The 14,314-nt window shown below is 47.6% G+C and overlaps 1 protein-coding gene across 17 annotated transcripts in view; it reads right to left on the bottom strand.

Moving 5' to 3' along the window:
- Positions 1-14,314, bottom strand: part of STXBP4 (syntaxin binding protein 4) — a 188,885-nt gene that overhangs the window by 154,995 nt on the left and 19,576 nt on the right. For 8 of the 17 annotated variants that reach the window (XR_014788150.1, XM_084837208.1, XM_084837221.1 and 5 more), the window contains 3 exons: positions 12,259-12,344; positions 9,011-9,143; positions 5,835-5,967 (listed from right to left, as the gene is read on the bottom strand). Coding sequence is in view for 15 of the 17 variants with exons in the window: in XM_084837208.1 (XP_084693334.1) it covers positions 5,835-5,967; positions 9,011-9,143; positions 12,259-12,344 (352 nt within the window). In the remaining 2 variants the exon portion in view is untranslated. Of the gene's footprint in view, positions 1-5,834; positions 5,968-9,010; positions 9,144-12,179; positions 12,345-14,314 lie in introns of all 17 variants that reach the window. The other 9 variants (XR_014788151.1, XM_084837212.1, XM_084837210.1 and 6 more) reach the window with 3 other exon arrangements.

Below are 14,314 nucleotides of genomic sequence, written 5' to 3'. Positions count from 1 at the left end.
TTTGATATTTATGTTAGGCATTGCATTAAAATGATGCAGTCTTTGACTAGAGGGGCAGCAATCTGCAGTAGAATGGGCAAGACAATCCTGTGGAAGTGAGAGGATGAAAAACAAGGAGAAAGAAAATGGAAAGGAATAATTGGGTGGTACTGGATGTACCGGCAAGGAGAGGTTTGCATTAATATTTAGGTGAACCATTTTGCTGCTACAGAACTAAGAATGTTAAAAAAAAACAAAAAACAATATGTCGGTGGAATTTCACTGGGCATAAAATTGGACGCAGATGGTAGTTTTGTTTTAGAATTAAGCGACAGACAGTCTGGGAGAAGTTTCTGTACCACTTAATCCAGCTTTGAGCTGGATTAATCTGTATCAGAGAGGCGGGGTAAGGGATCTGGTTTCAACAGCTGTACAAACAACTTTGGTGAACATTTGGATCAGGAAGGGGCAAACACGGAGGGCCCTTCAAGAGGACACAGGACACACTTCAAGAGAATGGGAGTGGATGTGGTGGGGGAGAATATGACCAGTTCAAACCAATATGCAGCCATCTGCAAAGGCTTCTCACATTTATGTTTTGCCAAGGTCTACATTTTAAATGAAAATATGCTTCCCTATTATTATTAGCCTCCCTGAAGTTTTGAGTGGCTTTAAAGGTAGGGTGAAAATTCAGTCCACTGGGATTCTTGTCATCATCAAAACAATAGAAACTCCAAACTTATAGATTATATTTGTAGTGCAAAGTACTTAATAGTACTGCAAGGTTGGAGATAATGATTACACCCTTTTTATAGACACAGAACTGAAGCAGAGTGACAGACGCTGTCCATGATGGAGCTAGGATGTGAACCCAAGAGGTGTGTGTTCCTCATTCCATCTTGCAAGGCAGAAGATTGTACCAGGGAGGCATTGTGAGGAATGCTATTCCCTAGGGCTGTGCAGGGACCCCCCCCCCCATCCGACTTGGAAACCACTTCACAGCTTCCAAGGTAGGCCCAATTCTGTTCGGGCAGATTCGGGGGGCTCCTGACCTGCCTCAGCCTCAGCCCTGAACCCGAAGTGGGGTTTGGATGGTGAATCCTCTTCAGGTCCCCCCCTGATGCCCCCACGCAACTCCCCAGCTCCTTACCTGGGCCTCCTCTTCTGCCGCCACCGCCACCTCTGCTGCCACACCACCGCTGCTTTCTCCATCGCAACACCGCTGCCTTTGCTACAGTTTCGCTGCCACTGTCTTTGCCGCCACCTGCCGCCGCCATCTCCTGAGGCCTGGATGCGCGGCGACTCTTCTTCCAGGGAGTCGCCATTTAAAAGGAGATGGCGGTGGCGGGCGGTGGCAAAGACAGCAGCGGCGAAGGCGGCAGCACAGAGAAGGCGGCAGTGGTAGTGGAGAAGGGGGCTCAGGCAAGGACCTGGAGGCACCGGGGGGGGGCTGGCCCGGGGCTGAAACTCCGAAGCGCTCCGAGTGCTTCAGTGAGCCCCCGACCCGCTCCAGGTCGTTTCTGCTTCACCTCGGAAAGGGCACAAAGTGACCCGAAGCTGCCCGCTTTGACTCAGGGTTCGGGCCTTGGGCCGAAGCAGTGCACAGCCCTACATTCCCCCTCTCCTTCAGGGTGGCACCATGGAGATTCTCCACATCAGTAGCAAGACACTCTGCTTTGCAATGACTGGTAAGCTGAGGCTGTCTCAAAGGGATTCAAGGTTGTGAGCATGTACTAATCAAGCTACGCTAACGAAGTAAGAGCAGCTACACCTGCTTGGTGGGGGGTGGGGGGGGGAGGAAAATGGTTGAAAAGAGAGCCCAACGTGAGTGACTGTGGTTTAGAGCAAGGACCTGAAGAGGACAATTCAAGCACCCCTGGGAGTTCAGCAAAGAGAGCAGAGTAGAGGAGGGAAAAGAGAGCTTACTCAACCCTTTTCCTTTAGTTTGAGGAAAAAAGGGATGCTACATATGTATGGGAACAGGCACGCAATAAACCTATTATTACAGATAATAAATCCCCACCATTGCAGCATCCTATATACCAGTCCTGCCCCAGCCTGGCACCCTCCAGATGTGGTGGATTACAATTCCCACCAATAGCAATCCTGGCAGGGAATGATAGGGATTCTTCGATACATCTGAAGGACACTGTCTTGGAGAAGGCTGCTATATGCAAATATATCTGTGTTGGTCTGCTCTACAAGCAGATTGGTTTCCATTCTTAGATGCTGAGTGATAAAGTTCAGAAGGTCTAAATCAGCAATAACCTCTGTTTTGTTCTTTAGTACTCATTTTTGAGTAGGCCAAAATACTTCTTTTTATCTAACAAGGAATACTGATGCATGTGACAATGCTGACCTCTGGTGGCAAACAGCATATTTTCCATTTGAAACTTGCTCATAGCAAAACCCCCTGCTTGCCCTAAACAAACCATGGGCCACACCATTATTGGTCAAAAAAGATAACTACTTTAGGACACAGTCCTATTTCTGCTTCATTGACTACGCTAAAGCCTTTGATTGTGTGGATCACAACAAACTGTGGCAAATTCTTAAAGAGATGGGAGTACCAGACCACCTTACCTGTCTCCTAAGAAACCTGTACGAGGGTCAAGAAGCAACAGTAAGAACCAGACATGGAACAACCAAGTGGTTCCAAATTGGGAAAGCAGTACGACAAGGCTGAATATTATCGCCCTGCTTATTTAACTTATATGCAGAGTACATCATGAGAAACACCGGGTTGGATGAATCACAGGTCGGAATTAAGATTGCCGGGAGAATTATCAACAACCTCAGTTACGCAGACGATACCACCCTAATTGCAGAAAGCGAAGAGGATCTCAAGAGCCTCTGGTTGAGGGTGAAAGTGGAGAGTGCAAAAGCTGGTTTGAAACTCAACATTAAAAAAATGAAGATCATGGCATCTGGCCCCATCACTTCCTGGCATATAGAAGGGGAAGAAATGGAAGCTGTGACAGATTTTATTTTCTTGGGCTCCAAGATCACCGCAGACGGTGACTGTAGCCATGAAATTAAAAGACGCTTGCTCCTTGGGAGGAAAGCTATGGCACACCTAGACAGCATAGTCAGAAGCAGAGACATCACCTTGCTGACAAAGGTCCACATAATCAAAGCTATGGTTTTCCCAGTAGTAACATATGGCTGTGAGAGCTGGACTATAAGGAAGGCTGAGCGCCGAAGAATTGATGCTTTCGAACTGTGGTGCTGGAGAAGACTCTTACGAGTCCCCTGGACTGCAAGGAGGTCAAATCAGTCCATCCTAAAGGAAATCAACCCTGACTGCTCATTGGAAGGACAGATCCTGAAGCTGAAGCTCAAATATTTTGGCCACCTAATGCGAAGAGAAAACTCCCTGGAAAAGACCCTGATGCTGGGAAGGATTGAAGGCAAAAGGAGAAGGGGACGGCAGAGGATGAGATGGCTAGATAGCATCACTGATGCAATGAATATGAACTTGAGCGCACTCTGGGAGAGAGCGCAGGACAGGAAGGCCTGGCGTGCTATGGTCCATGGGGTCATGAAGAGTCGGACATGACTTAACGACTGAACAGCAACAAACAACTGTAGATGATCACAAAAATGTGCAAGCTTTTCAGATCTCCAGATCTCTCTATCAGGCAAGATTGTACAAAAAGCCAATGGTGGTGGTGGTGGAGGAATGGGGAGAAAAAAACCTGACTTTACAGTGAAGTCTGTGTGTCTGTGTGTTCAGAGTCCCAAGATAAAGGGCTGGGGGGGGGGGGGCAGGAAGGTGGTCATCTTGGGACTCCGAACATGCAGAAAACTGACTTTACCATTGAGACAGGGTTTGAAAATGGGAACTTAAAAACTTCTCTAACAGACACATTTACTTACATACACACACATACATGTACACACTCACACTATGGCTGTATAGTATACAATGCATAAAGCTTAAACTATTTTGTTTGTTTTTAATGAAGCCTTTCATGTAGTTAAGGGCACTGGCCATGACCCAGAGGAGATCTCTGCATGCAGTAGAGCTTCCTTTCAATATCATGGAAGTTTTAGAGCAGGGGCTCAGCACGAGAATTTTACCACTCCCAGCCCATGTTAAATCCCAGCCCATGTTAAATCAACTTTCAAAGTTCAGACCTGGTTTGAACTTTTGCCCTTCATTTTGTCCTCAGTCCCTGCCTTCAGCTGCCCCCACCACCATTACAGCTTGTGCTGTAACTACTGATGGGGTTGGTTTTGAAAAAAGGGGGCTCAGCACGAGAATTTTACCACTCCCAGGCCATGTTCACTCCCAGCCCATGTTAAATCCCAGCCCATGTTAAATCAACTTTCAAAGTTCAGACCTGGCTTGACATGGACTCATTTTGCCCTCGGACCCTGCCTTCAGCTGCCCCCACCACCGTTGCCCCCTTCCTATTCCCTAACTGAAATGACCCTGGTGGCAGGAACAGCTCCTGGCCGGGCAACCTGGATAGACAGAGAGTCACATTCCCTTCCCGGGAACCGTTCAGAGCCCATATGCCAAAGGTGGCCCTGCCCTGCCACAAAACATGGGTGGGGTCAAGGTTAAAGGGGATGGGACCACCCCATTTTTTCTCATTCACTCATACACACACACATACCACACACCCTCAAAATTTCCCCCCCATGCTGCCAATTGGCTTTGTCCAAGAAGGCTTGGACAAAGCCTTCTCTCGTCAGCCACCGGGATGCTTTTTCCAAGCCACCTGCAACACCAGGGGGCAATTTGGGAGGGGTTGCACCTGGGGTGGGGGTTTAAATCTTCCCTTCCCAGCTGTGGAACCCACCCCAATTCCCCCCCCCCCCACAATTAGACTTGGAAAAAGTCTCCCATTGGCTTGCAGCACCAGTGGGCAATGGGGGGGGGGGATTTTGTGGGGTGCGGGAAGGGTTAGTCTTTCCTTCCTCAGCTGTGACCTCCTCTAAATCCCCCGCCCCCTGGTGCCACAATCAGACTTGTAAAAAAGCTTGCCACTGAAGTCCGTGGAAGGCTTTAAAAAAATCTAGCTGCTGTGGGAGAAGGTTGGGGGATGGGTGGGCTGCTGGCTGCATGGGGAGGCTCCACGGGCCAGAGAATCCACATCCATGCCCTAGGCACTGCCATGAGCATCCACAACAGTGTCCAGGGCTGCCAGCAACCATGGGAAGTGTTGTTCCCATGCTTTGTGATGTCTTTGCTAGGAAATCACATATCCCATGGCTCCTGGCAGCCTCGGGCAATGTCATACACGCTCACGGAAGACAACTGGCTGGTCCCACAGCTTCTGACCCCTGGTTCACCCTAGACTGCTGCCAGTGGTCCAGCCCTAATACCCTCTTGCCTCCCATGCCTGTCAGAATGACAAGCATTTTGTCAATTAAAATAGAAGATCCCTCCAAAACGATGCATTTCTCTTCGTAAGGGTTTATTTTGCATTTGAAAAACCAATCAGATCTAATTAATGCTCCCCGCCCCCCAGTCAAACAAAGAAAAAGAAAGTCCTGACTCCTTTCTAATTAAATTCTACTACACATCTGTGCTTGCACTGGAAGCAATGGCACAGCAAAGCTAACTGTGCTCATCAGACGCTGGCAGGAGATCACCGCAAATAACAGCAAATGCTAACCATTTCTCCGAAAAAAGAAACAAGAGGAACCCAGCGATAGGTCCCTTCTGGTTTGCTACCACCACAAATCAGAGTAGATCAGTCCCGATTTTGAAAAGTGCTTACAACAGTTGAACAGATATTAAATAATGCCCTCCACACACACACACACTGCCCCACACCAGCCAGACCAAGCTGGACCACATAAAAATAAGAAACAAATATGTCCCACTGTCCTTTATCTACCTTATGACAATCAGCTCCAGGAATAACTTCCAGAATATATACCAAGGGGCCTTCATTCCTGTTGGTGCCTCCTACAATGTTCAAGCCGAGGCCTGTTCCCTTGGAAACGGTGATAATCTGAAACACGCTGTCACTAGACAAGAAGAGAAAACAAAGTTAGCTTTAAAAGGTCCGTGAGTGGGGAGCTGAGAAGCAATGAGAGGACAGGCCTGCAGCAGACACCTCCTTTTGTTTTCTCCTAGTGATGCTTTGAGCGACCATGGCTTTCAGAGGCTTACGTTTTAATCAGGAGATGCTTCCCCCCACCTCCACTTTGGCTCAAAAGGAGGGGCGCTCGGTGCAAGTTTGTACAAGAAACAACAGGAACGTTGGATCAAGCGGTCCTGTGCAAACAAGAACCTTCAGGGCAGAGCCGAATGCAATTCTGCTTTCATAAAGACAAAGCTGCTTCGGTGAACTGGGAAGAAAACCATGACAGAATCTGCCTTTAAGAATAAAGCAGTCAAAGAAAGAGACCTTGGAATCCAATTCTTATTCTGGGGGCTTCCAGACACTAACAATTGAAAGGCGTTGTAGGAATGTAGGACTTGAAAGGCATTGTAGAAATGCTGCCTTATATGGAGTTGGTCCATTTAGTCCAGTATTGTCAACACTGACTGGCAGCAGCTCTCCAAGGTTTCAGGCAGGATTTTTTTTTCTAGCCCTACCCAGAGATACTGAGTGATGAACCTGGGGCCTTTTACATGCAAAACATGTCCTTTGCCACTGAGCCACGGCCCCTCACCATACACTGGGCAATATCCAATGGCAGTCCGATGTATATTATGCCCATTCAGTTCAGTGGGTCTACTCTGTATTGGATACTACCCACTGTGCAGCTGTTCCATCTTTCCCTCCTTAACAGATGTTTCTGTGGTAAAGAAAAGACAGAAGCAGCAGTGGGAAAACATGAGAGGGTTATAAATGGAAGAGGATGTCATCTGGACAACCCCCCCAACCCCCCCTCCATGTTTGAGGCAGGATGGCTGCACAACAAAAGCCTCACCTCTAAGCATCTGCACACAAAAAAGGTGGGTTTTATGAACCAGTACCAGTGCAAACACCAAAGAACGTAGTGAAGCTTAGGGGTACCCAAGGACAGATCCCTCCACAGAGAAAACAGGGCATTTGATATGTCTCTCCAGAAAGCTCCAAAGATGGGTGGGCTGGGTGCTTCTGTTGTTGTCTCTCTGAGGCACGCTTCCGCCTGCCTCACAGAAGGCCTGGGTATTTTGCTTGGGTCCAGTAAAGGAAAAATGCAGCTGCAAAGTCACGGTGACCATATTAGGACCTCTTTCCCGGGTCTGTCAAACTGTGTGGAGCAGAGGCGATGTGGTTCTTGCCTGTAAGTGCCGGCATTGTGGGCAGGGGGTACACAGCCAGGACCTCAATCATGGTACCATTCTGCCCTCAGGATTGGCTTGATTTCTTTTATTTTTTTTAAAAGAAAAAAAGAAGGCTGAGAGAAAAAGAAGCAAATAAAGAGAGGCCTCAGGGGACCGTAGCTCAGTTGTAGAGCCTGTGCTCTGCATGTGGAAGGTCCCAGGTTCAATCCCCGTCCTCTCCAGTTAAAATTATCAGATGGCAGGTGAACAACCCTATGCCTGAGAACACAGAGAGCTGCTGCCCATCAGAGTAGATGGGGGGGGGCAGAACCTCAGGTCCAGGGGCCAAATCTGGCCCGCCTGGGAGGGGGGGGGCAGGGCAAATCCAGTGCTCTGGGGGGAGTATCCAATGTTAGTCCCATTGAAATTGATGGGGCTTGTTAGTCATGACTAACGTAATCCCCATTCATTTCAGTGGGTCTACTCTAAGTAGAACTAACATTGGATACTACCCTGGGATTCCCCAGATGGCCGAGCCCCCTTCCTCTGGACCCATCCCCTTTCCAATGATCACCAATTGTTTGGTGGTTTCCTGGCTTTTGTGCACCCTTCCCCCCATTTTAAAAGGGTTAGATGTCTCTCCTCAGGCTTAGCTACTGGCAGTAAGAGCTTTAAGCTACACTATGCTGGCATTTGGGGTCATAACCCCTTTCGCTCCATGCACCACTGGAATGCAGCCCCCCAAATCATCTCCGAAATGGAATTCAGCCCTCAGGCTGAAAGAGGTTCAGCACCTCCGAAGTAGACAATACTGAGCTAGATGGCCATGCTGTTTGGGGATGATGGAAGTTGTAGTCCAGCAGATCTGGTGGACACCAGGTTGGGAAAGGCTGCTATAGGGTATGCAAATGCCCAGACCATTTACAGAAATGTAATAGGTGGGAGATGAGAGGAAATGTATGATGTCATCCACACCTAATTCACTTTCCAAGTCATATGCATTTGGGGATGTATTTGCGTTTCATGTGCGAAACGGCACACAAAACAAGAATGTAAACAAATGTCACTTTGATGTAGGGATGTATGAAACACTTACCTCCGGGTCCAGTGTGTGTGTGTGGGGGGTCCATGGGCGGGGGAGGCAATCCATCTCTCCCCCTCGGAATCCATCCGGGCCGGCTCTGCTCTGCGGCAATCCTGCGGAGCCGGCCGCCAGCTCCACTTCGCTGGCGATACAGCCGGCCACCATTGCCGTGCCGTATCGCTGGGGTAGGGTGAGTCTCTGGATGTAAATGGCGTAGTGGGCACCATTTGCGGCCGTAAAGCTGATAGATTAGCCTAAATGCAGCCATTTACGGCTGCATTTAGGCTAACCTACCAGCTTTACATCTGCAAATGGCGCCCACTATGCCATTTGCATCCAGAGACTCACTTACCCTACCCCAGCAATACGGCACGGCAATGGCGGCCGGCTGTATCGCCAGCGAAGCGGAGCTGGTGGCCGGCTCTGCAGGATCAACACTACAAAGGAGCCGACCCGCACGGATTCTGGGGGGAGGCAGAGGTGAGTGCTTTGTTCCGCCACAGGCCCCAATGGGGCTGGATTCTTGGAATCCGGCCTCATTGGGGTCCATGGCTGAATTCTCCCCCATCTCTACTTTGATGACATTCTTTCAGTTTGGGCAATTCACAGCACTAGATCAACATGGCAGCTTCACAAATGATAACACTGCTATGCTTTGCCCTTTCCATACTTCTGTTTCCCTACAAATCCTTATGAAAAACAGATCTATGAACCATTTTGAAAGTTACTTTGCAGTGGCTTGAAAGGACATTGCTGCAGCAGGCTTTCCAGGGTGGTTTGTGACATTGTATTTTGGATGCAGCAGCTGAGGACTTGGTGATCTGGAAGATGATTCTGAAGAGAAGCTGTCAGCAGCTTTACCTCAGAGAAAGAAAGAGGCAAAATAAACATTTTTTCATAAATGACAAATCACTTAATAAAGCACAGATTTCCAAGGCTGGCTTAGCTACTATATAAGTATGTAACAGAGGAAGGACCAGGAAATCTGGGCCACCAGCTGTAACGTAATTACCTGAAAGCAACTCTATCCTATTCCATGCCTTGGTTCCCTTAGAAATTGGTTGTTCTCTCTATCACGTTACAAGGGAACAATAACCTTATTCTCAAAAGTGGTGAAAATTCAAAATATTGGTAGCCTGGCCACACTAAGAAGCAAAGTGGTTGCACTCTCTCTGTTGTGGGATGAGTCAAGACAACAGGATGGTGCTTATCTGTGTGTGTAGGCTCTAGACACTAGGGCCTAAAGTATGCAGTACAGGGGCAGGCTAATTGGTGTCCTCCAGATGTTCTGGACTACAACTCCAGCAATCCCTGATCATTGGGGTTGAAGCCCAAAACGTGTGGAAGGCACTGGGTTGCCAACCCCTGGTGTAGCATGCAGATCAGAAACAAACAGGGGCCCAGATGATTGCTCTGTACAGGACCTTTCCATGTGCTCTAATCCAGCCTAGCCAGCCCCTGCTCACCCAAAGCAGCAGAAGCCCTTTCCACATGTTTCTTCTAGGCATTTACATACATGCAGAGCAGGGGTATTGAATCTCAGGCTGTGGGCACATCCGGCCCACCTGGGGGCAAAATCTGGCCCTCCAGGGTTCCACAGATAGTCATCCACCATTTCCCTGGCCCCACGCCCTTTCCCCTGATCTTCTGATGGCTTCCTGATCATTTCCCCCCTCTCTACTCTAGAAGGTTGAAAGGCCTCTCCTAAGGCTTAGTGACTGGCAGTAAGACAAAATATGCTGCAATTTTGGCCCTGTCTACCACTGGGATGTGGCCCCTGAGGCCATCTCCAAAACTCAGGCTGAAAGAGGTGTGACCCCCCTGGTGTACAGGCTAGAGTAAGGCCATCCCCCCTGGCCCTGCCCCTGTGCTAGCCCTGCCCCTGTGCTGGTCCTGCCCCTCCACCTTCACAGCCCCAGTTATGCAGCTATGCATGAGCAGCTGCTCACATGCAGGTTTTCTCTTTCAGACATCTACGTTCAAAGTGTAGTGCTGGGGGGGGGGGGGGGCATGGCACACAGCCCCGGCCTGCCCAATCCGCCATGTGGAGGCAAACGTGTGGAGGAATCTTGTGGAAGGAGCTAGACTGCACAGGCAAACACATCTTTGAGGAAGCTGGTAAACATTTTTATTAGATTTATTTATTTATTTAATTTACAATATTTATATACCGCTTCACATCAAAGGATTTCAGAGTGGTGAATAGCAAAGATAAAGAATAAAACACCATGTTAAAAAAACCCTTTAAAAGAAACAAGTTCCGATAAGACCGAATTTAATAAACCGTGGCTGGCCAATCAAGGAAGGCTTCCCGAAATAACAATGTCTTCAGGAGGCACCGGAAGCAGCACAATGTTGGCGCCTGCTTGACCTACAAAGTCAGGGAGTTCCACAGGAAGTGGGGTACCACATTGAAGGCTCTTTTCCTGGTGGACTCCAGCCGGGCCATGGGTCCATGTGGAACCACCAAGAGCATGCCCTCTGATGACCTCAGTGACTGGGCAGGTTGGTTATATCCCACCTTTCCTCCAAGGGGCTCAAGGCGATGAATGTGTTTTTTCCCCTGCCTCATTTTATCCTCACAACAACCCTGCAAGGTAGGTTAGGCTGAGAGATAGTGACTGGCCCATGTTCACCCAATGAGATTCATGGCTAAGTGGGGATTTGAACCCAGATCTCCACAATCCTAGTACAACACTCTAACCACTACACCACACCAGCTTCAAATTATACCTTGGCAGAGGTAGGATTCAAACCCACACCATCAAAATGACTGGAGCCTAAATCCAGCATCATAGACCACTTGGCCAGGATACCACTCTACAAAAAATACTGTTTGGGATTTATATGCAGAACTGCTTTTATTGTGCCCTGAGTATCTGCTAAGCATGCTTATGCATGCACTCAACTGGACCTCTCGCACCTCACTAAGTTGTATTTTTGTCAACTAATGTTTTACTACTGCATCATCATAAACTATATCAGGTTTTGAATTATTCGTTGTGACATCAGAGGTCGCAAACTATCTGTATCTGAATTTTTCTCACTGTTTAGTTGCCCTTTCAATAGCCTGCTATAAGACTCTTTTGTTTACTGAATGAGGGCATGGCTGTCCCACTGGTAACTATGAGTTGTGCTATCAATTCACAGGCAAGTTATGCAGAGCACAGCAACACCATGGCAAAACAGTAGGCCAGGAAGTGATCTTTTCTGATGGAATCCCAACCTTTCCCAGTACTTTATAGATACTAGAGTCCAGCAACCCTAAATAAATACAGGGCGAAAATCAGGTTGTTTTTTAAAATGACAAGTTTAACAAAAGATTGTAATTTATAAGCCTTTCCCCCAAAAAAGTTAGGAAAAATTGAGCTCTCTTCTGGAAACTAAAGAATGAAGAGTTTGAATATATTTACACATGGCAATGCAAAGAGTCTTATTCTGCAATGGGAATCCATAGATTACCAGACCTGGCACAACTTGGTAACATATGAGCCATACAGGGTTCTCGGGACTGATGTAGCTCTGAGCCGTTGATTTGCTGGTGTTTTCCTCCTCTTGTTCTTTATAGTCAAAATGTAGTAGTGATTATTAAGCAGAGATTGCCTGAGATAGCAGGATACAGTTACTACCTGTGCAGCACAACGTTTCCTTGAGTTACAGGGTTGACGACGCAATCTGTTGTCAAACCACTGTTTTGTAATGTGTGAATGAGCCCCTAGAGGGCAATAACTCCCTTCTGTTGTACTCAGTCCTGACCTGAGACTATATATATATATATATATGGTTGAACAGAGGTATCCTTTCTGTCCATCAAACATGTCCATCAAACATCAACCCACACATAAAATCTGGGCTAAAGGTCTACCTTCCAATTCATGCAAGCGTTTTTCTACCAACCTGAAATATTAATAGAGGCCATCAAGCATCCTCTACTATTCTGTTATGCTGCATATTGAAGATATAACCAGCAGCTCACCGGCTAGCAGCTGTGTTGGGGAATTCCTTGCAGAGCCTGCGTTACTATGCAAGCTGCACCTCTCCATCAGGTCTAGACATTCTTTCCTGGAAAAAAAAAAAAGATGAAGCTGTGATATGTATCGGGGAATGGACACCTAGCTTGTCTGCTGGACAAAACCTTGTGTTTTGCTCAGCCTGTTGCACTGCTGTGAATGTCTGCACCAATATTTCTTCTAACTCCCACCCCACCAGAAACAGGAGCATGGGAGTAAAAGCTTTAGAGAGACAGAACCTTGCAGTGAAAGTCAATCCCTCAGCTTCCCCCAAACTAGTGGGGTATTGGACTACAACTCCCACCATCCCCAGCCAGCACACCTATGGCAGGGATGCTGGGTATTGTCATCCAACATATCTGGAGGGCATCGAGTTGGAGAAGGCTGTAATATCTCCTGCAGACATGAGGGCTGTACACACTGTGGCTGGTCTCGCAGTTGCTTCCCACTGCAGCAAGGGCTGATTACATTTAGTACGGGCTGAAAGTGGTGTGGCCTCAACCACGGGGGTATCAGAGAGCATCCAATGCAGATCGAGCCCTTGAACTGTGTGCCCCAAAGAGGAACTTCAAACAGTACAAATACTTGACATTGCTGACCCCACCGAAGGTCCTCTTGATCTGCAAGTTGCAACTCAAAATTGTCCAAACAGGCCTAAAAGCTGTGCTTTCCCCATACTGAAGTTAATTACAAGGTTCACCAGTAATCTCACCAGATCCTTCCATGGATGGTTTCCTTCTGTTTTTACAGAGCTCCCTGCCAGATAAGCTTGGACGTTCTGTTCCTAGTACCACCACCCATACACAAGTTCTCATCCTACCGCTGGCAATGGTGACTGTTCCCTCTGAACACATGGCCAGAACTTAAGCTCCTGCTCTTAAAAAATACATTTCTATACCAAGAAAATTAAACTCAAATTCTGTATTCCAAATAATTTTAGGAAATTAACCAGTGTTCTTATACTGCACATAGGTTTTCAACATAAATGTTTTATTCTGAACTTGCCATGACTGTCTCTGAAGAAATTTAGTGCTGGGGTTTTTGTTTTTTCCAAATTTTGATTTTCGCAACAAGAAATATAACAGTGATGGAAAACTATGGTGCTTCTTAAAGCTTTAAATCAGCCTTCTCCAACCTGGTGCCCCCCAGATGTTTGGGCTACAACTACCATCAGCCCCAGCCAGCATGACCTATGGTCAGATATTATTGGAGTTGTAGTCCAAACGTCTGGAGGACACCAGGTTGGGGAAGTTGTTTTATATTGCAGTTGAGTACAAGGCCCTTTAAGAAAGTGTGGTCTAGAGACAACACCCTATATACTCTCCCACCTCACCTCCCGGCATAAGATCTATTTAAAAGATTTACATCCTACTTTCTCCATACATTTCAAATAGGTTACAAGTAAACAAATAAATCTCAGTTCACTAATCCACAGAGGTCTAGAGAACAGGAAAGCCTTGGCAGGTGTGAGGAACCTGGTGCCTTCCAAATGTTTTGGCCTACAACTCCCATCAGCCCTAACTGGCAAGGCCAATGGTAAGAGATCATGAGTGTTGTAGACCAAAACATCTGGAGGGCCACATGTTGCCCAGCCCATCTCTTACAGAGTCTTTCGCAAACACCTACAAGTTTGGGCACTGGCAGGCTTGACTGGGATGCCGCTGACTGTGTAATCCTATGCATGTCTGCTCAGAAGTAAGCCCCATTTGAGTTCAATGGGGCTTACTCCTAGGTAGATGGGTACAGGGCTGCAGGCTCAGTCTTTGCCCTGTGATCATGCGGACCTGACTTCCCTGAATAAAAGGACACTGAGCAGGATCTCCCTGGCTGATGTGGGCCAGGAAACGAGCTCTCCAAGGTATGCAGTATCCAAGAGTGTCATTTGGCAAATTCAAATAACGCTAGCGGAGCTCCACTGAATCTTTCCGTTGTGCAAGTGGTCGCGCATTACACTTGTGCAAAACAGTTGTGCAAGCAGGTGTGCAACCCGTTGGGCAACTGCCTTCACAGCCCATTGTGCAA

Source organism: Heloderma suspectum, chromosome 2 (assembly GCF_057233095.1).
Source record: "Heloderma suspectum isolate Gila_16-S chromosome 2, 16-S_ref, whole genome shotgun sequence".
Lineage (NCBI taxonomy): Eukaryota > Metazoa > Chordata > Lepidosauria > Squamata > Helodermatidae > Heloderma > Heloderma suspectum.
The sequence above is the reverse complement of the archived record's forward strand: the minus strand, read 5'-3'. Positions and strand labels throughout refer to the sequence as shown.